The sequence below is a fragment of the Hyperolius riggenbachi genome, chromosome 4 (assembly GCF_040937935.1).
Source record: "Hyperolius riggenbachi isolate aHypRig1 chromosome 4, aHypRig1.pri, whole genome shotgun sequence".
Taxonomy (NCBI): domain Eukaryota; kingdom Metazoa; phylum Chordata; class Amphibia; order Anura; family Hyperoliidae; genus Hyperolius; species Hyperolius riggenbachi.
Window position 1 is genome coordinate 203,995,753 of NC_090649.1, and position 23,843 is coordinate 204,019,595.

A 23,843-nucleotide genomic window follows, 5' to 3' on the forward strand; every position below is an offset into this window, starting at 1 on the left:
TCTTCACCCACAGATTGCTGCAAAACTCTGCCCCCAATAGGAACAAAGCTCCATCCTCACAGGCATGTGCCTATTTGCAGCCCTTTCCACAACAGCATTGGCCAGCACAGCATGGATGGCTGCTCCAGACCAAGCTCAACACCCTGAAAGACCAGCAGAGCAGGAAATGTAAGAGGTAGGTCCTCTTCTCATCACTATCTTCAATCTCCCCCCTCTGTACTCCCTAGAACCCTCAGTAACCTCTCTCCCTCTGACGCTCAATAGTCTCCACTCCCCCCCCAGAAACTTTATAACCCCATCTCTCCCCACCCCTAGTAAGCCCCCCCTCTCCTTAGCCACTCCCTAGCATCCTCAGTACCCTCACCACCCCCACCCCAATGCATCCTCAGTAGCCTCACTCTGGTGCTGACATTACACTTTGGGAGGGGTTTCACCACAATATCAGCCATACAGAGCCCCCTGATGATCCATTTGAGAAAAGAAAATGATTTCTCATGGGAAAGGGGGTATCAGCTACTGATTGGGATGAAGTTCAATCCTTGGTTACAGTTTCTCTTTAACAGTAGTCTTAGTAGGCCTGCCCAGCAAAATGTTGGATAAAGCCCTCCTCTCCATTAATACAAAAAAATAAATGAATAACTAGGCAGAGTTACCTGTCTTCTGTGCTGGATGGTCTGGCTTTCTGCTGGGCGTGCTGGCCTGTTGCCAGGTTGTCTAGCAGTCCCCCTATAGCATTCCCTGACCTTTTAGTGGTTCCCCTCCCTTGCTTCCATGGGCCTCCATTTGGGGGCACCACAACTCCCAGCATGAGAGGTCCAGGGCTTGCCAGCACTTCCCTCTAGGTATCGCATGATGGTTTGTGGGCCCCAGCCATTGAGAGAGACTGGGGCCCCGGCTGTCGTGCGGACCAGTGTTTGTGATTTTAAATTTCTTACATTTCTTTTTTGCAGCTTCCAGGATGCGGTTGACAGGTGAGTGGTTAGTGAGGGGGCCGTGTGGGAGATGTGCCTACACGGGGCGTCCCTGTAAACGATGCTATCCAACTGAAGCTTCCCACCTGAATGCTAATTTATGCAATTCCTGCTAGATCTTGTACAGCAGGCAAAGGGTGTATAATAGTACACCTGATTGGCTGACTGGCGTCTGCTGACCTGATAAAGGCAGGAAATTGCTCTAGCTGGGAGTTAGCAATTGTGTTTGTTGCACCTCAAGTCACACCTTCATTACACCTCAAATCACATGTTTATCACAGCTCAAGTCACACCTTCATCACAAACCCCTTCATTACACCATAAGGAATTTATAAGCAAAATACATATTTGTATTTTTCAAATGCCACTGGTCTTTGTGTTTATCGTTCATTTTACTTTATATTGGCCTTTGGATATAAACAAGTCATTGATTTAGAAACAGGACATACAATTCAGTATATCATAATCACCTTTTTTTCTCAGAAGTGAAATACCTTTTGTAATGAGGTCTAAAAAGGGACATTAGAGGAGGAAAGATGGCGAGGAAGATCTGCTTCCAAAAAAAGGAACTGTCTTTCAAAAAGAGGATCAGGCACACCGTTCTATAGGTTTTCCAATTTATAATTTTTCTGTATACAACCTGCACATTGCTGCTATAGGACACGTTACTGTTTTTGTGTAACACACTTATACTAGCCATGCACACACAGTGAACATAACACAAGTTGCACTATGTGTGCAAAACTTTCTATGCTTCTTGTGCCATTAGCGGTGAAATTGCTGTGTTTTCAAACTGCAAATTTACCATAGTTTTGTGGGTCAACCACAATGTCTTTGTAAAAGGAGCTTGGTATATATATATGGCCAAAGCTGGGCAATTACCAGTTCTTCCTGAACACTGATACTTTTTGTAAGTGAAGATTTTTATGGTGTTCATATGTCATCTTTGTACACTTTTATTAGAAAGTAGAAAGAAAATATTGCATTATCAAGCCTTTTAGCACTGCCTCACAAGTACAGTCAAATGCCTGCAAAAAGTATAGATTAGTGTATTAAATCTTATGAAAGAAATATGCTTAAACATGCTGTATTCTTGAAAAATACTTCTTTAATATAATTTCATTACAGGATATTGCTGTTTTTTTGTATTTATTTGATAAGAATCTATAGTGGTGTAATGATACACCTATCCAGCTAATATAGCGTAGAAGGATACCTATAGTGTTTAATTAGTACTGACATTTTAAATCTTAGATCTTATCTCTGCCATTATAACTATGATCAAGTGTAACTAACAAACTGAAGAACAGATATATGGAGGATGTAGGCTTACGTCACATGTTCCAGAACTGTCACCTGCATGGATCAGGGCTAGACGGTTCAGGGATGAGTGCTGTACAGACATAGCCTACACTTCTGTTGCTATGGAGGGGACGCAGGGACCATGACATGGTGCACAATGAAGCATGAGGGGAACAATAGACACAAAATCCATATCACATTTATTATGACAAGGATAACAGAATAAATGCAATCACCTGAATTTTAGGGAGCAGTTCTGCCAGTCAAATGGGAAGTAGTTGACATTGATGGAGCATGGTGTTTGAAATATGGCAGGTGGTAACCAATATATGTAGCCATCTGGTGATATCAGGACATTGCAGTAATATGCAACTTCAAATTTCCCATCATTGCTGTGAATAGAGAAGACCTTGTATTAAAATGGCAAAACCATGTGAAAAATCCAATATGTAAATTGTTTGCGTATAGTTTACATATTTTATCTTAGTATAGCTACATTCATTGTGTCTGTTGCAGGAAGAGATTGTCTAGGAAAATAGCTGATGGTGTTTACAAGGAATGGTAAAACAGAGGCACCAAGAAGGATATGGGCACATAAATGGCAGATTAAATTCAATGTTGACAAATGTAAAGTCATGCATTTTGGTCATACCAATGGTCTAGCACCATACAAAATAAATGGGACACAGTTGCGGACATCAAACGTGGAGAAGGACTTCGGAGTACTTATTGACAACAAGTTAAATAATCGTATTCAATGCTAAGCCGCTGCAGCTAAAGCTAACAAAATTTTGGGATGCATTAAAAGGGAAATAAAAACCCGACATGCTAGCATAATATTGCCCCTGTTTAACTCTCTAGTAAGGCCACATCTGGAATATGGAATTCAGTTCTGGGCACCACATTACAGGAAAGATATTGCAGTTTTAGAGCAGGTGCTGAGATGAGCAACAAAATTGATACGAGGGATGGAAGGTCTCACTTACCAAGAAGGTTAGATAAACTGGGTTTATTTAGTCTAGAGAAAAGACGCCTTAGAGGGGATCTAATTAACATGTATAAATACAACAGAGGGCAATATAAAAGCTTGGTGGATGAGCTTTTCATCCCTAGGCCTTCACAAAGGACTAGAGGACATGATCTGCGAATGGAGGAAAAATGTTTTAGCCATTTATTTAGGAAAGGGTTCTTTACAGTAAGAGTGATTAAGATGTGGAATGCATTGCCACAGGAAGTAGTTATGGCAAATTCTAGATCTGCATTTGAAGGGGGCTTAGAGGCTTTCCTTGCATTGAAAGACATCCATGGCTATAATTACTAGGTAATGCCCTGTGGTGCTGATCCAGGGATTTCATCTGATTGCCATCTGGAGTCGGGAAGGAATTTTTCCCTTTTGGGGCTAATTGGACCATGCCTTGTAAGGATTTTTCGCCTCCTCTGTAACAACAGGGATTTGTAAGGGAGCAGGCTGGAATTGTACTTTGCTTTCTGGTTGAACTCGATGGTCATATGTCTTTTTTCAACCAAAATAACTATGTAACTATGATACGATACACTAAAAACACTTTAAAAAGGGAGGTAGTGGTGGACCTACCTCCCTATTGATGACTGGATTTTGTCACATTTAAAAAAGAGAACTTTATTGTATCATCCATAAAGCGATGCGTTTCGCAGGTAAGACCCGCTTCATCAGGCAAGATCAATGAGTAACTGAAATTAACCATTTCTTTATTTTGCCTGATGAAGCGGGTCATACCTGCAAAAAGTGTTGCTTTGTGGAGTATACAATAAAGCTCTTCTTTCTTTAATCTGTCAAAATCAAGTCATCAATGGGAATGTAAGTCCACCACTATTTCCCTTTTTAAATGGTTTTAGAGTATATTATCCTTCTTGGTGCCTCTGTATGTTTCTGCATGTTAATACCTACATGAATGTTATCAAACAAATATTACAAACCGGTTACAAATCTCAAGATACTTTTAGATAACATGATTTATTTGTATTGCTGATAACTGCTCTCACTTGTTTTCCAGGATCAGTTTTGGCTGCCACACCATGTCTGGATGTACTCTCAGTGTATGGATGTTATAAAACTCTGTTTGATTCCATTGCAGTCTTTTGTCATACCAGCCCTGTTAAAAGAATTTATGATCTGTCAAGTTGCATAAAACATACAATTCTAGAATATACAAAAAAGTATCCAGCTAAAGCACACAATAAAAACTGTCAATTGAATGCAAAGTATGGGTCCCTTCTCAAAATGTTCCAGTTAAAGCGGACCCAAACCAAAAAAATGTTTTTATTCAAAATATTTAGTTGAACCACTCTGACACATACAAAGATGAATAAATACTCATTCAAGCCTATGAGCATTTCAGTGCATGCTTTTCACCCTTCTCTTTTCATAACTAGGGTTATACAGGTTGCAGCCATTAGCAATTGCTCCTTTGCCAGACACCTCCTACTCCACTAGTTTGCCGGATTCTGTCCCGGCAATATGAAAGGAAGGGAGGGGTTTCTCCAATAAATGTAAAATATTTTACATTTGTCATCATGCAGCTGAAAAAAGGCTGCTATTTATTATTATAATTTAGAAAATACATTTTATTTCTGAAATCTTGTATTTTTAATTTGGGTCCACTTTAACTGTTTAGAATGATCCATCCACAGGCACAATATGGGATGCGTGGCGGTATAGCATTTGGAAACCCGTAAAGAAACGTAAATGGAAGGGGAAGTCTGTTGTGTACAAAACTAGGCATAGGTAAGGAGGCAATTGGAGGGATCAACATGGATGGGAAATAACAGCTAGGCCCGGTTCACATTAGCGTTCGCTATCCGGATTTTCCGGATCTGATCCGGTCCGCATACTGTACAAACGGAACGTACGTTCCGCATAGCAATGCAAAGGCTATGCGGACATTCACATACGTACGTTCCGTACAGTACGGAGCCGGACCGGATCCGGACTCTTTTCCAACATGCGCTATTTTTTGTGTCCGAATCTCCGGCCCACGCATCCTGACCGGAGCCTGACCTGAGCCTGACAGCACCATCCGGAACACAGAAACCAATGGGAAATGGAAGGCACAGAACACACTGCCTACAAAAACCTGACGTTCTACCCCACTTCCTATGCGTATCCAAGCGGCCATTTCGGGTGGGGACACATGGGCCAAGCATGTCTGGAGTGGAGCAGCAGTGACAGACGTGCTGGAGCTGTTTGGCAGAATGTCGGAGGTGGAGGTGAGGCCTACAGCGGAGGAACCTGATTGTACATGTGCACCAGGTGCACCTTCTGCTGACCCGAACATTTTTTTATGTATATTTAACTATTTTTTGCCCACGGATCCGGATGGCAGCCTGATGCATGCCTTCTACAAACGGACCGGATCCGGATTGGATCCGGATCGGAACCGTACGGTTCTGATCAGGATCAGGTCAGGATCCGATCAGGATCCGGTCCGTTTACTTGCCAAAACGCAAGTGTGAATGGGGCCTTACACTTCCCTGGCTGTGCTACTCTACATTAGAGAAAGGAGAGGTTCCTGCACTTGCCCGAGGACATAATGGGGTCATGGTACTGTGCTATAGGGCACATTGGGCATTATAATGAATGCCACACCAATGAGTATTTATGATGAACACGACCCCAACAGGCGGCATTATAACTAAAGCTTTATAGTAAATTGTGTGCTAATGCGGCAGCATTTTAATGAAAAGGGCAATAATAAATTGGGACATTATGATGAAGAGGGCACTAACTGGTACAATATTATGATTCCAAAGGACAGCCCTATGAGGTACTAGAGGACAACAGTTGTAAAGTGCACAACATCTAATATACAATACACGTGAAGAGACCTCCCCACATGAGTCAGTGTGGGAGGCTCACATGCCCCACAGGTGTGCTCGGGTTCTTGCTGATCCCCCACCTCGCTAATATGTGAATCGTAGGGATGGGTGTAGCTATCTCACACACATGTAGGGTCCTACAGCTACACCCCTCCCTACCATATTAGAGAGGTGGGGGATCAGCGAGAACCCGAGCACACCTGTGGGGCATGTGAGCCTCCCACACTGACTCATGTGGGGGAAGTCTCTTCACGTGTATTGTATATTAGATGTTGTGCACTTTACAACTGTTGTCCTCTGGTACCTCATAGGGATTTCCTTTGGACTTACAGTGGGTTGCAAAAGTATTCAGCTCCCTTGAAGTTTTCCACATTTTGTCACATTACTGCCACAAACAAGCATCAATTTTATTGGAATTCCACGTGAAAGACCAATACAAAGTGGTGCACACGTGAGAAGTGGATCGAAAATCATACATCATTCCAAACATTTTTTACAAATAAATAACTGCAAAGTGGGGTGTGCGTAATTATTCGGCCCACCTGAGTCAATACTTTGTAGAACCACTTTTTGCTGCAATTACAGTTGCCAGTCTTTTAGGGTATGTCTCTACCAGCTTTGCACACCTATAGACTGAAATCCTTGCCCATTCTTCTTTGCAAAACAGCTCCAGCTCAGTCAGATTAGATGGACAGCGTTTGTGAACAGCAGTTTTTAGATCTTGCCACAGATTCTCGATTGGATTTAGATCTGGACTTTGACTGGGCCATTCTAACACATAGATATGTTTTGTTTTAAACCATTCCATTGTTGCCCTGGCTTTATGTTTATGGTCATTGTCCTGCTGGAAGGCGAACCTCCACCCCAGTCTCAAGTCTTTTGCAGTCTCCAAGAGGTTTTCTTCCAAGATTGACCTGTATTTGGCTCCATCCTTCTTCCCATCAACTCTGACCAGCTTCCCTGTCCCTGCTGAAGAGAAGCACCCCCAGAGCATGATGCTGCCACCACCATATTTGACAGTGGGGATGGTGTGTTCAGAGTGATGTGCAGTGTTAGTTTTCCGCCACACATAGCGTTTTGCATTTTGGCCAAAAAGTTCCATTTTGGTCTCATCTGACCAGAGCACCTTCTTCCACATGGTTGCTGTGTCCCCCACATGGCTTGTGGCAAACTGCAAACAGGACTTCTTATGCTTTCTGTTAACAATGCCTTTCTTCTTGCCACTCTTCCATAAAGGCCAACTTTGTACAGTGCATGACTAATAGTTGTCCTATGGACAGAGTCTCCCACCTGAGCTGTAGATCTCTGCAACTCGTCCAGAGTCACCATGGGCCTCTTGACTGCATTTCTGATCAGCGCTTTCCTTGTTCGGCCTGTGAGTTTAGGTGGATGGCCTTGTCTTGGTAGGTTTACAGTTGTGCCATACTCCTTCCATTTCTGAATGATCGCTTTAACAGTGCTCCGTGGGATGTTCAAGGCTTTGGAAATCTTTTTGTAGCCTAAGCCTGCTTTAAATTTCTCAATAACTTGATTCCTGACCTGTCTTGTGTGTTTTTTGGACTTCACGGTGTTATTGCTCCCAATATTCTCTTAGACAACCTCTGAGGTCCTCACAGAGCAGCTGTATTTGTACTGACATTAGATTACACACAGGTGCACTCTATTTAGTCATTAGCACTCATCAGGCAATGTCTATAGGCAACTGACTGCACTCAGATCAAAGGGGGCCGAATAATTATGCACACACCACTTTGCAGTTATTTATTTGTAAAAAGTGTTTGGAATCATGTATGATTTTCGTTCCACTTCTCACGTGTACACCACTTTGTGTTGGTCCTTTATGTGGATTGCCAATAAAATTGATTCATGTTTGTGGCAGTAATATGACAAAATGTGGAAAACTTCAAGGGGGCCGAATACTTTTGCAACCTACTGTATATTAGTAATATATTCCCCTGGTACTCCATTCGGAAACGTTTACACACAATGTTATGATTGGATAACATCTGCCTGCTATGGCTAATATCTGCCTTTTATTGGTAATATATACCTTTCATTGGTATTATTTGCATGTGATTGATTAAATATGATTTATTATTTTTATTACATACAACTTGTCATTATTATCTGCCTGTTGTTAGTATTTTCTGCAAGTGATAGCTGTATGCTGTTGGCACCATCTTGTTGTTGTTTGCTTTGTGAGCATTTCATTGATACCTACCTGTCATTGGTGTTATCTGCCTGCCTAATTTATCATGCGCATATCATTAGAATTTGCCTGTCCTTGGCAATATCTGCATGATATCTGCCTCCATTGGTAATATGTGTATGGCATTGATATCTGACCATCATAAGTATTATTTGCATATCATTGCAATCTTCCTTCCATAAGTATTACTAGAATTCGATTGGAATCTGCTTGGATATATTATATTATTATGTGAAGGCCTACCAACAGATTCTCTTTGACATCATTGAAGACCTCAGAGAAATTTGATTCAAATCTGGTTCAAACGTACATAATTTCCAACCCCCTAAAGGTTACACATTTATCTGTACAAACAATAACACACGGGTATAAACACCATGGAACCACATGACCACTATACCAGGAAGGAGATGCATTCTATCTCCTAGAAAAAAAATTGCTTTGTCATGAAACCGACAAACCCAGAAGGACTACAAAGCTGCTGGAGGAAACCGGTAGCATCTATCCATTACCATGGTAAAATGATTCCTATCCATAACTTGAAAGGCTATCCAGCAAAGAAGAAGCCACTGCTCCAAAGCCACCATAAAAAAGCTAAATTGTAGTTTGCAAGGGCACATGGGGACAAAGATCTTACTTTGTGGAGAAATGTCCAAGATTAAGCAGTTCGACCATAGTAACCAATGTTATGTTTGGAGGAAAAAGTGTGAGCTAAAGAGCATCATCTTATCTGTTAAGAATAAGGATGAGAGCTTCATGTTGTGGGAATGGTTAGCTGCGGGAGGGACTGGGGCATTTCACAAAATAACTGGTATCAAACGGATACAAAGTTATGTATATACACTGCAGCAGCAGCATAAGGGCTCAGCAAAGAATATAAAATGAATTCACAGATGGCTTTTCCAATGGACTATGACAACAAGCAAACCACAGAATTTGTGATAAAATGACTTCATTTCAAATTCTGAATCTGATGGAATTCTGAATTTCATCTGGTAATTCCAAATTGCAAGCAGAATTCCAGGAAATTTGCCATCTACACTGCAGTCAGTACCGCTAACCACAGTTAATAGCAATTCCACATACAGTACATGCTATCGTCATTAGATTTGCTAGGTACAAGTTGCTCCTGGCTGCTGACACTCTGTATACTACAGTATAGCAACTTCCTAGCAAAACATCTTTACATGTGTCGTGAGGGCTCCCTATTGGTCCTTTAACAGACCAATGGGAATTAATGGGAATCCTCCCTAAAATCAGCATCACTCACGAAATTGCAATTCACGAAAGTGTATCAGTGAACATCCGTGGGATCAACCCACGTTTGAGGAAATTCTTGCAAGACTGCCAGAGTTGATAGTGGAAACTTCTTTGTCAATAATAGATAAATGCTAGATAAATTGATATGTACTGTATATAAGAAGATGCTGTTCAGGTGTCTGAAACCAGTTGCAAATGTGCTAAAATAAAGTCTTTTGCTTCCAATTCCAAGATGTGAACAATGTTAAAAAGTATATAACATACCTGCTCAACCCAAACATTTGTGGTAAGTGTTTCATCTGCTTCTTTCTGCAATAAAATGATAATGTTGTACATGTAAGTGTAATGTCAGAATGGTGGCAAACACTTTGCAGTGTGAAAAGGGAAATGATGCACCTTTACTTTTATTTTCAATACTAAGGTTCGGAGTCACTTTAAAGGACAACTGCAGTGAGAGGTATGTGGAGGCTGCCATATTTATTTCCTTTTAAGAAATACCAGTTGCTTGGTTATCCTGATGATCCTCTGCCTCTAATACTTTTAGCCATAGACCCTGAACAAGCATGCAACAAATCAGATGTTTCTGACATTATTGTAAATTCTGACAAGATTAGCTGCATGCTTGTTTCTGGTGTGATTCAGACACTGCTGCAGCCAAACAGACCAGCAGGGCTGCCAGACAACTGGTATTGTTTAAAAGGAAATAAATATAGCAGCCTCAATATACTTCTCACTTCTGTTGTTCTTTAAGCATTCTAGAATACCCAGTGTGCCAATATGAACGTACAATAAATTAGGGTAAAATAAAAAAAGGTAAACCTACATACCTAACAAGTACAAACTATAATACAGAAATAAAGCCTACTTGAGCTTACAACCAACACAATTTGAGAAAACCACTTGTATTAACAGTGAAGCATCTTTTGAAGTATTAGAAGCCTAATGAAACCCAAAATTGTAAATAGCACATTTTAAAAGTAATCAGTGTGATGAATGAATAAATGTGGGGTGTGGGAAATGAGGATAGTTATGATATAGTGGCAGGATTGTTTTTAGGTGTAGGCAAACCAGGCAGATGCATAGGGTGATACCTACAAGAGGGGGCACCACCGATCGATTTTTAAAGCACTATGCTTTATGGAATTCTTATAAAAGAACAGCTAGAGAGTGATGGATGGTAATGATAACACCTTAATGGGTACTGCCGATTATCATAACAAGGTAGGTCTGAAAATAATAACAATGAAAAATCAAATTATATCGATACAAAAAAAAAACAAAAAACAACCCATCAATAGATGGCCACCTGAAGTTCCAAAAGCCATACTTATAATTTACAGAAATCTGAATGGATGTTTTGAAACAATACCATGTTCAATTTTGGAATTAGTAGGGTAATCTAAATCTTTAAGGATACTTCCGTACTTGGTGCGGTGCAATCAGACTGCGGCAGGAGAGCCCGAAGCAGGATGATTGCACCACACAATGTCCCGTGTCACATTACCCCTACTCAGCGGAGTGCTCCTTTCTGGACAGGAAGTACGCCGCTTGTTTACCTTGATTAGAGTTGGGCCGAACGGTTCCATGCGAACTTCAGTGGTTCGCGTTCGCGTCCCGCAGGCGAACCTTTGCGGAAGTTCGGTTCGCCCCATAATGCACATGGAGGGTCAACTTTGACCCTCTACATCACAGTCAGCAGGCCCAGGGTAGCCAATTAGGCTACACTAGCCCCTGGAGCCCCACCCCCCCTTATATAAGGCAGGCAGCGGCGGCCATTACGGCCACTCGTGTGCCTGCATTAGTCAGAGTAGGGCGAGCTGCTGCAGACTGTCTCTCAGGGAAAGATTAGTTAGGCTTAGCTTGTTCCTGTCTGGCTGCATACCTGTTCTGTGAACCCACCACTGCATACCTGTGCTGTGAACCCACCACTGCATACCTGTTCTGTTCAGTGGACCCGCCACTGTATACCTGTTCATTGAACCCACCACTGCATACCTGTGCTGTGAACCCACCACTGCATACCTGTGCTGTGAACCCACCACTGCATACCTGTGCTGTGAACCCACCACTGCATACCTGTTCTGTTCAGTGGACCCGCCACTGTATACCTGTTCTGTTTAGTGAACCCGCCACTGCATACCTGTTCTGTTCAGTGAACCCACCGCATCAGTGCGCATACCTGTTCTGTTCAGTGGACCCGCCACTGCATACCTGTTCTGTTTAGTGAACCGCCACTGTATACCTGTTCTGTTTAGTGAACCGCCACTGTATACCTGTTCTGTTTAGTGAACCCGCCACTGCATACCTGTTCTGTTCAGTGAACCCACCGCATCAGTGCGCATACCTGTTCTGTTCAGTGGACCCGCCACTGCATACCTGTTCTGTTTAGTGAACCGCCACTGTATACCTGTTCTGTTTAGTGAACCGCCACTGTATACCTGTTCTGTTTAGTAAACCCGCCACTGCATACCTGTTCTGTTCAGTGGACCCGCCACTGCATACCTGTTCTGTTTAGTGAACCCGCCACTGCATACCTGTTCTGTTCAGTGGACCCGCCACTGTATACCTGTTCTGTTTAGTGAACCCGCCACTGCATACCTGTTCTGTTCAGTGGACCCACCGCATCAGTGCGCATACCTGTGCAGTTAAGTGAACCCGCCACTGCATACCTGTTCTGTTCAGTGAACCCACCGCATCAGTGCGCATACCTGTGCAGTTAAGTGAACCCGCCACTGCATACCTGTTCTGTTCAGTGAACCCACCGCATCAGTGCGCATACCTGTGCAGTTAAGTGAACCCGCCACTGCATACCTGTTCTGTTCAGTGGACCCGCCACTGCATACCTGTTCTGTTTAGTGAACCGCCACTGTATACCTGTTCTGTTTAGTGAACCCGCCACTGCATACCTGTTCTGTTTAGTGAACCCGCCACTGCATACCTGTTCTGTTCAGTGGACCCGCCACTGCTTACCTGTTCTGTTTAGTGAACCGCCACTATATATCTGTTCTGTTTAGTGAACCCGCCACTGCATACCTGTTCTGTTCAGTGAACCCACCGCATCAGTGCGCATACCTGTGCAGTTAAGTGAACCCGCCACTGCATACCTGTTCTGTTCAGTGGACCCGCCACTGCATACCTGTTCTGTTTAGTGAACCGCCACTGTATACCTGTTCTGTTCAGTGAACCCGCCACTGCATACCTGTTCTGTTTAGTGAACCCGCCACTGCATACCTGTTCTGTTCAGTGGACCCGCCACTGCTTACCTGTTCTGTTTAGTGAACCGCCACTGTATACCTGTTCTGTTTAGTGAACCCGCCACTGCATACCTGTTCTGTTCAGTGAACCCACCGCATCAGTGCGCATACCTGTGCAGTTAAGTGAACCCGCCACTGCATACCTGTTCTGTTCAGTGAACCCACCGCATCAGTGCGCATACCTGTGCAGTTAAGTGAACCCGCCACTGCATACCTGTTCTGTTCAGTGGACCCGCCACTGCATACCTGTTCTGTGAACCCGCCACTGTATACCTGTTCTGTTCAGTGAACCCACCGCATCAGTGCGCATACCTGTGCAGTTAAGTGAACCCACCTACCTACGTGAGTGCACGCAGTGTGATATACCACTCCGTGCATACCCGATATGGACAAAACAGGTAGAGGAAGAGGTAGTGGCAGAGCCAGAGGAAGGCCACCCGGCAGGTCTGCGCGAGGTCGTGTAAATGTAATTTCGTGTGGACCTGGCCCACAGTACAGTGCTCGGAAGAAGGCACGTCCCATCACCTCCCAAGATTGTCAGGACGTGGTTGAGTATTTAGCGACACAGAACACCTCATCTTGCTCAGCCACCAGTGCTACTACTAGCACCACTTCCGCTGCATTTGACACTTCGCAAGAATTATTTAGTGGTGAAATCACTGATGCACAGCCATTGTTGTTACAGCCAGATGAATTTTCACCAGCTCATATGTCTGAGTTACGCGGCAACATTATGGATGTAACGTGTAAGGAGGATGAAGGACCTACTGATGTTGGTGCATGTTTGGATTTGTCTGAGGCAAGCGAAGCTGGGCAGGATGATTACGATGATGACGATGATAGGGATCCACTGTATGTACCCAATAGAGGAGATGAAGAGGGGGACAGTTCAGAGGGGGAGTCAGAGAGTAGGAGGAGGAGAGAAGTTGCTGAAAGAAGCTGGGGCAGCTCTTCGTCAGAAACAGCTGGTGGCAGTGTCCGGCACCATGTATTGCCACCTATGTACAGCCAGCCAACTTGCCCTTCAGCATCAGCTGCTGAGGTCCCCATAGTGCCCACATCCCAGGGTGGCTCAGCGGTGTGGAAATTTTTTAATGTGTGTGCCTCAGATCGGACCAAAGCCATCTGCTCGCTCTGCCAACAAAAATTGAGCCGTGGAAAGGCCAACACTCACGTAGGGACAAGTGCCTTACGAAGGCACCTGGAGAAAAGGCACAAACAGCAATGGGATGGCCACCTGAGCAAAAGCAGCAGCAGCACACAAAAGCAAAGCCACCCTCCTTCTCCTCTTCCTCCTCCATCAGGTGCATTATCTGCTTCTGCCGCTTTCTCCCTTCCACCTTCACAGGCACCCTCCTCCACTCCGCCTCTGCCCTTGAGCGCTTCCTGCTCCTCTGCCCACAGCAGCAGTCAGGTGTCCGTGAAGGAAATGTTTGAGCGGAAGAAGCCAATTTCGGCCAGTCACCCCCTTGCCCGCCGTCTGACAGCTGGCGTGGCGGAACTGTTAGCTCGGCAGCTGTTACCATACCGGCTGGTGGACTCTGAGGCCTTCCGTAAATTTGTGGCCATCGGAACACCGCAGTGGAAGATGCCAGGCCGCACTTATTTTTCGAGAAAGGCCATACCCCAACTGCACCGTGAAGTTGAGAGGCAAGTGGTGTCATCTCTTGCGAAGAGCGTTGGGTCAAGGGTACACCTGACCACGGATGCCTGGTCTGCCAAGCACGGGCAGGGCCGCTACATTACCTACACAGCCCATTGGGTGAACCTGGTGGTGAACGATGGCAAGCAGGGCGCAGCGGACCAAATTGTGACACCTCCACGGCTTGCAGGCAGGCCTCCTGCCACCTCCTCTCCTCCTGCTACATGCTCTTCGCTGTCCTCCTCCTCCTTGGCTGAGTGGCAGTTCTCCTCTCCAGCTACACAGCCCCAGCTCCGCAGGGCCTATGCTGCATGCCAGGTACGACGGTGTCACGCCATCTTAGACATGGCTTGTCTCAAAGCGGAGAGTCACACTGGAGCAGCTCTCCTGGCTGCTCTTAAGAAACAGGTGGATGAGTGGCTGACCCCGCACCACCTGGAGATAGGCAACGTGGTGTGCGACAACGGCAGCAATCTGCTTGCCGCTTTGCATATGGGGAAGCTGACACACATACCCTGCATGGCACATGTCATGAATCTAGTGGTTCAAAGATTTGTGGCAAAGTACCCTGGCTTAGCGAATGTCCTGAAGCAGGCCAGGAAGTTCTGTGGGCATTTGAGGCGGTCTTACACAGCCATGGCACGCTTTGCGGAAATTCAGCGCAAAAACAACATGCCGGTGAGACGCCTCATTTGCGATAGCCCGACTCGCTGGAACTCGACCCTGCTCATGTTCTCCCACCTGCTAGAACAGAAGAAAGCCGTGACCCACTACCTCTACAACTGGAGTAGAATGAAACAGTCTGGGAAGATGGGGATGTTCTGGCCCGACAACTGGACACTGATGGAGAATGCATGCAGGCTCATGCGGCCGTTTGAGGAGGTGACCAACCTGGTGAGCCGCAGTGAGGGCACCATCAGCGACTTAATTCCCTACGCTTACTTCTTGGAGCGTGCTGTGCGTAGAGTGGCGGATGAAGCTGTGAATGAGCGTGACCAGGAACCGTTACGGCAGGAACAGGCATGGGACCAATTTTCATCAGACCCAGCTGTTTCCTCAACACCTGCGGCAGCACAGAGGGGGGAGGAGGAGGAAGAAGAGAAGTCGTGTGCAGAAGACGAATCAGACTCAGAGGATGATGAGCAAGGTGTTTCTTTGGGGGAGGAGGAGGAGGAGGGGACAGCGGCAGGAGAACAACCTCAGCAGGCATCGCAAGGGGCTTGTGCTGCTCAACCTTCCCGTGGTATTGTTCGCGGCTGGGGGGAGGAGGTTGACTTACCTGACGTCACTGAGGAAGAGCAAGAGGAGATGGAGGGTACTGGATCCGACTTTGTGCAGATGTCGTCTTTTATGCTGTCCTGCCTGTTGAGGGACCCCCGTATAAAAAACCTCAAGGGGAATGAGCTGTACTGGGTGGCCACACTACTAGACCCTCGGTACAGGCACAAAGTGGCGGACCTGTTACCAACTCACCGGAAGGTGGAAAGGATGCAGCACATGCAGAACCAGCTGTCAACTATGCTTTACAATGCCTTTAAGGGTGATGTGACGGCACAACGCCAGCAAGGTACCACTGCCACTAATCCTCCTCCCGTGTCCACGCAGTCAAAGACAGGACGCTCCAGCGATCTCATGGTGATGTCGGACATGCGGACGTTCTTTAGTCCAATGCCTCGCCGTAGCCCTTCCGGATCCACCCTCCACCAACGCCTGGAACGGCAGGTAGCCGACTACCTGGCCTTAAGTGTGGATGTAGACACTGCTGTGAACAGCGATGAGGAACCCTTGAACTACTGGGTGCGCAGGCTTGACCTGTGGCCAGAGCTGTCCCATTTTGCCATCCAACTTCTCTCCTGCCCTGCCGCAAGCGTCCTCTCAGAAAGGACCTTCAGCGCAGCTGGAGGCATTGTCACAGAGAAGAGAAGTCGCCTAAGTCACAAAAGTGTTAAGTACCTCACCTTTATCAAAATGAATGAGGCATGGATCCCGGAGGGCTGCTGCCCGCCCCAAGACTAAGTCAGTCCCCGCACATACAGCATCTCTGCCTGCACGCCGTGTGACTGGCTGCCTGGCCTGCCCCAAGAAGACTAAGTCGCTCCCAGTCCCTCCACACAGCATGTCTGCCTGCAGGCCGCTTGACTACCTTCTCCGCCACCACCAACAGGGTCCGGGACTCCAGGCGGATTGCTGAATTTTTTAGGCCGCTGCTAGCAGCGGCCGCTGTAATAATTTTTCGGGTGCGTGTACATGACTGCCTAATTTTTCTGGCTGCACTGCGGGCAGCTGCAACAACAAAAGAAAAGGCATGTACATGCGCCCATTCCCCTTCGTGATCATTACCTTGCCGTGGTGAAGGGGCTTGCGTATCACAATGGAGCAATGACCGGCGTCTAGATGAGTGTCTCGGGGGGCACACCCACGATAATAAGGTCGTTGCCTCATTGTGGTCAGACCAAATTTGATCAGCTGGACAGTCACTGTTCTGTCATTCAGCTACATCAGCCAGATGACCATATGGGCTGTAAAGCCACCAAAACCTGCACTCTCGCCATGGTGCGCACCAGTAAAGCACGGCCGTCACTACACAAACAGCTGTTTGCGGTGCGTTACACGATGAGTTTGGTGTGTCAGTGTGAAGCAGTACCTTAATTACACTACCTGATTGATGTATACACATGCAAGATGTTTGAAAGCACTTTAGGCCTGTCATTTAGCATTCAATGTGATTTCTGCCCTTAAAACGCTGCTTTGCGTCAAATCCAGATTTTTCCCGGGGACTTTTGGCATGTATCCCACTCCGCCATCCCCCCCTCCAGGTGTTAGACCCCTTGAAACATCTTTTCCATCACTTTTGTGGCCAGCATAATTTTTTTTTTTTTTCAAAGTTCGCATCCCCATTGAAGTCTATTGCGGTTCGCGAACTTTAACGCGAACCGAACCTTTCGCGAAAGTTCGCGAACCCGGTTCGCGAACCGAAAATCGGAGGTTCGGCCCAACTCTAACCTTGATCACATGCGCGTTGCCATAGACTTGATTGCTGCATAATCCATACAGTAGGCACGGATCATGCGTCAACGCACTGCAGAGTTTGCCGGGGCCTAGCATTGATTTAGCTGACGGTCTTAATCTTGTGAATCAGTCCCGGGGCTGTGTGTCTGCCGACTACCGACCCGTAACCCCACCCCCGCTAAAAAATGCCATCAGGTTTTCTCTAGCTCGAGTAGAGAGAATGCCATAATGAACTTCAGTGGGGTGGGAGTACGTGCCAGAAGTGGACAGACACGGATATAACGTCATAGGAGAAGAGGATCTGTTGAACATGGGTTATAAGCTGGTTATCAGCTTTAAAGGACAACTGAACTGAGAGGTACATGGAGGCTGCCATATTTATTTTCTATAAACAATAACAGTTGCCTGGCATCCTGTGATTTTTACATGCATCAGTAATGTCTGATTCACACCTGAAACAAGCATGCAACCAATAAAGTCAAACATCTGATTTGCATGCTTATTCAATGGCTCTGACTAAAAGTATTAGAGCAAGCAGAAGAAGACAGAAGGTTGGCACTACAGCGGCAAGCATATACCACTCAACACTGGGACTTGCAGTAGATGTATGAGGACCTCAGGTTTACCTCTTCTTAACACCCTGTTTGCGTGCTCAAGCTTGAGGTTCTGATGACAAGCAAATAAAGAAAATCGGAAAGCTGGCACTGCTGCAGGTGTTCAATTTATTGCTACAACATCCTAAAGTGCAAATGTGCAATTGTATAACATCAAGTCAAATTGCAATTGGTGGAGCACATACCCTGTGAGAAGAGGCGTGGGTGGTGGTGGGCACTGGATGCCTGACGGCCGTTTCACGCTAAACAGCGCTTCTACGGAGGCTACAACCATGTAGGCAATGGCTTCTGGTTTTATATCATCCAGAGCCGGCGTGTGACGTCACTTCCGGTGGTAGCGCCGCCCATACTTCCGCAACGTGTGCGCGTATGTATTGACACATGTGCGTCATTGTGCGACACACATGTATATAATTACGCATGGCGCCAGTATTGTACGCGTGTCCATTGGATACATGCATACTGCATTATTATGCATGGCGCATGCCATAGTGCCATCAGAGAAGGAAAAGAAGCTCCCTCTAATGGCCAAAAATGAGTATGGCATAGCTCAGTTACATCCACACCTTAGGCTAGAAGAGTAGAGTGGAAGAAAAGAAAGAAAGAAAAGGACATAAATACAAAGCACAAAAAGAAGGAAAGAAAAAGCATATAGTACAGTTAGACGATCAGGAGGTCCTGAATAGGTGGAAGTTAGTGGATTACCCTTGGTGTCAATGTGAACTGAATTATGCCTATATAAAAAATCCTTCTTTGTTCACTTTTTCAAACATGGGGATTTATAATTTACTTCATAAAGTGCATTTTTAAGTGGGGAAGAAAAAAATGGGGGGCAAAAACTGGAAGGGACAATAAAATTGCCCACTTCCCTAGGCGGGTATCCGCCATAGGGATGAGCAAGCTTGGACGAGGTAGGAGAGTAGGTGAATCAATGGTTTCATACCACGCTCTGCAGTAATAACAACAAAAGGGACCATTGAAAAGTCATTGAGTTAATGGCACACATGCACCTGAGGCAAACAAAGGGAGAAAGGGGAGGAAGGGAAGGGTTCAGGGATGGGGGAGGGGATAAGGAATTTCAAGGGTCCAGAAAGCAGGATAAATCTGTATGGTCATTAAGACCCAAAGGTCCCATAGCTTCTGATTTAAAAATCAGCATTGCTTCTTCTCGTGGTCTCCCCTATATAAAACTTTCCACAGGGGCACCACATTGTATACACAGCATATCGTGTTTGACATGTGAAAAACGAGCGCACTGTTCGTCAAAGTGGGCCAATATGAAATTGGCAACTAACTGCCATCTGGCTACACGATCTGCAGTGGCCACATCTGTGGTTCCCCCTAGGCCCGCCTTCACGTAACCAATCACTTCCACTTGCCGACCTAAATTCACTTCTGCTCACTAATGAGCCTATCGTAGGTGATCTTCTGAATGAGAAGAGAGGTCCTTCAGCAACAATAGGTTTCAAGATAGGATCTCTGATCAAAATGTCCCAGTTTCTCTGGATTACTTTCTTCACATAATCCGCCATGTTTGTATAGCCAAAAGAGAAAGGAATCCTCCGTTGTATGGAAGGGTTTATTGGTTTCCTCCTTAAGAGATCTGGTCTTGTCTTGCAATTGGTTTTAGTGAAGGCCTCTTGAATCTCCTGTTTCTTGTAGCCTCTAGCTAACAGCCTCACCCCCAATTCCTCAGATTGATGGCGGAAATCCGCATCGTTCGCATTGTTACAGCGTAACCTGAGGAACTGGGAGTAGGGCAGAGTCCGAGTCACGTGAGCAGGGTGAAAACTTAATTTGTGCAATAGAGCATTACTCGCTGTAGGTTTGTGATATCCTTTAGATATTAAACTATCCTCTCTAACTACCAATTCGAGATCAAGAAAAGCAATTTTTTCTGAATGAATCACAGCTGTGAAAGCCATATTAATGAAATTGCAGTTGATGTGGGATAGAAAACTAAAAAAGGATTCACGAGTCCCGGACCAAAATACCAAGATGTCGTCCACGTACCTGGACCACATCCTGAGATCTGCCCTGTATGGATTATCCTCCGAGTGTATAAAAAGTTCCTCCCACCATGCCAGGAAAATGTTGGCATAGGTGCAGGAGACCCCTGTCCCCATGGCGGTCCCCGACACCTGCCAATACCATCTCCTATCAAACAAGAAGGCATTGTGGGTTAATACATAAACATATGCCATACTCATTTTTGGCTATTAGAGGGAGCTTCTTTTCCTTCTCTGATGGCACTATTTTTACGCATGCGCCATGCATAATAATGCAGTACGCATGTATCCAGTGGACACGCGTACAATACTGGCGCCATGCGTAATTATATACGTGTGTGTCGCACAATGACGCACATGCGTCAATACGTACGCGCACACGTTGCGGAAGTATGGGTGGCGCTACAACCGGAAGTGACGTCACACGCCGGCTCTGGATGATATAAAACCACCAATTGCAATTTGACTTGATGTTATACAATTGCACATTTGCACTTTATGATGTTGTAGCAATAAATTGAACACCTGCAGCAGTGCCAGCTTTCCGATTTTCTTTATTTGCTTGTAAAAGTATTAGACGAAGTGAAAAAAAAATAGGGCAGCCTACATATACCTTTCAGGTCAGTTGACATTTACATGCACAATCCTAATTATCTAAATAACTTCCAGTAATTACAAATAGTCAATGTATACAACCAGGTGACTTGCAAATAATCAGCAAGCAAAGGGCAAGGCAAGAACAGGAATCAGGTCAAACCCTGAGTCAAAAAGCAGGCAGGGGCCAGGGTGGCAGGGAAAAGGAAAGGACCAGAAGGTTCTGAAATAGACTGGCCAATTGGGGAGGGAATTGCAGTCCTTACAAGTACAGGTGTCTAAGACACAATTAGGGAAGAGCACATTCTGGTATGTCCTTTGAGAGAGCTGTGTTCTTTGTACCACCCACAGGCCATACAGAAAATTACAGGTATTTGTAAAAATAGTAAAGAAACACCTGGTGGTTGACAATAAAGGAAATTTAGGAAAATACTGCCACCAGCAGACCCTTTGATTCAGATAGCCATACATCATACAAGGCAAAAGTGCTTTCTACTATCTGATTCCCAACCCTAACTTATTCACAAGAGTGTGGCACTTCGCCTCCAGCAGGGTGGGGAGTAGAGTGGAGAAGCCAAACAATGGGACAGCAGGCAATGGCTTAACCACTTAAGTACCAGCGGTCTCTGCTCTCTGAAGGACTAAAGACCGCTGGTACAAGAAAAGGCAAAATAACGTAGAATACTGACAAATCGATGCACATACCTGCTGCAATCGCGGTCCTTGCCGGGAACTTCAGCCACCCACTTTGCCGTCTCTATGACGGTAGAGTTCCTGTGAGCCACTCAGGAGCTGCTTTCATTGGCTTCTGACCCTGCCTATCAATGTAAGCCAATGGAAGCTGCTTACGTTGATAGACAAACCAAAGAAATCGGCTCCTGACCCGCTCACAGAGCTCTGCCGTAATTGAGACGGCAGAGCGAGGGAACTGCGGTAGAAAGAAAGCGACGAGATCGTCGGGAGTGACGAAAGCGGTGAGAACGTGCAGCGTTGGTGTATTAAAATCTACGCCCTGGCAGCCAGATAGCCATCAGAACAGGGCGTAGATTTTAATTAGCGCTGTCCTTAAGTAGTTGAATATTATATAATATAACATTTTTGTTGAATTAACTAGATTATTTTATGTAGCACTTGGAGATATGGGAAGCAGCTACACTTTCGATTATCATGGAGTACAACTTTACGTTTTACCACTTACTCATTGAGGCATATAATTACTAAACACAACCCTGCCCTACATTCTGCAAAAGCACTGGTGTATTATAGGAATCTTCTTGAGTTCTTTACATAGGCAAGGCCACTATCAAAATCCCTACAACATTTCCTAGGGCCCTTTTCCACTAGCAAGCGCGATCGCAAACGCAAATCACCTGCGCTTGCAATCACGCAAGCTCCTTTTTCTACTGTCCACGTTCCGCTGTACCGCCATCGGGAATGTAACGCGATCGCAACAAGAATCGTGCTGGACGCCGATCGCGTTTCAGCGAAAAACAAATTGCGATCGAAGCGCCATAGTGGAAAATGAGCACCGCGATGTACCGCAGCCAGTGGAAAAGGGCCCTTAGTCCCATCATAGAAAGTTCTGGAAAGGCCACAAAGGCCATGGCCTTGGGCTCTGAAAAAACAGAAGGAAGGCAGTACTTGGGAGAAATGAGAAGGCACGGCCCATATGCAATTCACTTTTTCTACTAAGTTTTCCCCTAGGTGATAATTTTTCATCTACTTTTTAAAATAAGGTTTCAGCATTTTGCAATTAAAAAAAGTACCAAAAGTAGAAGAAAAAGTACTATCAAAATTGATTTTGTGTATTTTCTTGCTTGCTGGGGGTTTAAAGGCATTTTATTGACAAGGTGTGAACTTGGAAACAACTAAGGAGAAGGGTCCACCTTGGCCCCTCATGCGATAGACCTCTAAGAGACTCTCCTCTCTGTATTCAGCATAGGAGTATTACCTGTACCACTCTAATAAGACCAGTGAATGGGATAGCCTAATCCTGCCTGCGTGTGCTTCAGGCTGAATGAAAATGCAGTCTGAATGGCTGTAGCAGAAATACAATAGTCTAGAGCTTTTTCATAAAATATAGACGTACCAGAGAGATGAGATTAGAAAGTGTCAATGATATATATACATCTAATGTATCATCTGGATGGTCCACTGGTCGTATTTCCTTTCTGTACCCCTTTTCTTCAAACAAATATCTTACTAGACGTTCTTCTTCACTTTCCTCACATGAACCTAAAGTAAGCAAAGGTAGATTATGAAAACAACATGTAGACCATAGACTGTAAGGTTTCAAGGTTGCTGAATGCTTTGTAAGCGTTTAAGCTCAGTGCAACAATGCAAACAGCTTTATGTTAGAGGAGGCCGTGGTGGAGAAGCAGGAAATAGTGTGTGCTAGACCATTATAGAAAACAGTGACCAGTACAGGGTTTTTTCAGCCAACAGGGTTTGTGGATGATCAACCAAAGTTTGCCTCAATTGGCTGGTCAGTTATATGTTAGGAAGGATGAGATGGCCTAAGATATTAAGGAACATGTGATTCTCGACCCTTTTTGAAACCGAAGGGCCATTTTCATGTCTCAGCGAGTGTCTGTTATATTTTTAAAACTACATCGCATATGAACAAAAAGTGTTCACCTTTTTTTTTTAATTTTACTATCTTCTAACTACTTCCTGTTTTATGAATGGACATGGCTCCTGATCGGGGTCCTATCCATTCATTCCCCGCATTGTGATTCGGTAGAGGAACGCTCGTTCTCCTCCCCCAATCACGGATAGCTTTGTCCCGGTGGATAACAGCAGCGGAGGGGGTGTGCGCTCATGCACAGCGAGCGACGCATTAAAAAGTCCCGGAGCCGTTAATAGGCTCCAACAGGATGTTTTAATGCATTTTTAGGGCTCGTTTCCATTGCAACGCACAGCTGTGCGGCTCTGCATTGCATGTCACTCCCGGGGGTGGAGCTGGCGATCCCATTCATTACACTTAATGGGATCGCAGGCACGATTGCCCAGAAATGCAGGCAACCATGTGCGTCGATTCAGTGGTGAATCACAGCGCATGTATGGAAACAGCAGTCTATGCACTGTCTGCTGTCCCTGCGATCGCATTTCCATAAGCGCTGCT

General features: G+C 45.3%; 1 protein-coding gene across 2 annotated transcripts in view; it reads right to left on the minus strand.

Moving 5' to 3' along the window:
• Nucleotides 1-23,843, minus strand: part of CHRND (cholinergic receptor nicotinic delta subunit) — a 48,847-nt gene that overhangs the window by 19,607 nt on the left and 5,397 nt on the right. The window contains exons 2-5 of one of the 2 annotated variants that reach the window (XM_068281267.1): nucleotides 22,809-22,954; nucleotides 9,862-9,906; nucleotides 4,296-4,405; nucleotides 2,510-2,665 (exon numbers count right to left, since the gene is read on the minus strand). In XM_068281267.1, coding sequence (XP_068137368.1) covers nucleotides 2,510-2,665; nucleotides 4,296-4,405; nucleotides 9,862-9,906; nucleotides 22,809-22,954 — 457 coding nt within the window. The remainder of the gene's footprint in view (nucleotides 1-2,509; nucleotides 2,666-4,295; nucleotides 4,406-9,861; nucleotides 9,907-22,808; nucleotides 22,955-23,843) is intronic. The other variant, XM_068281268.1, reaches the window with a different exon arrangement.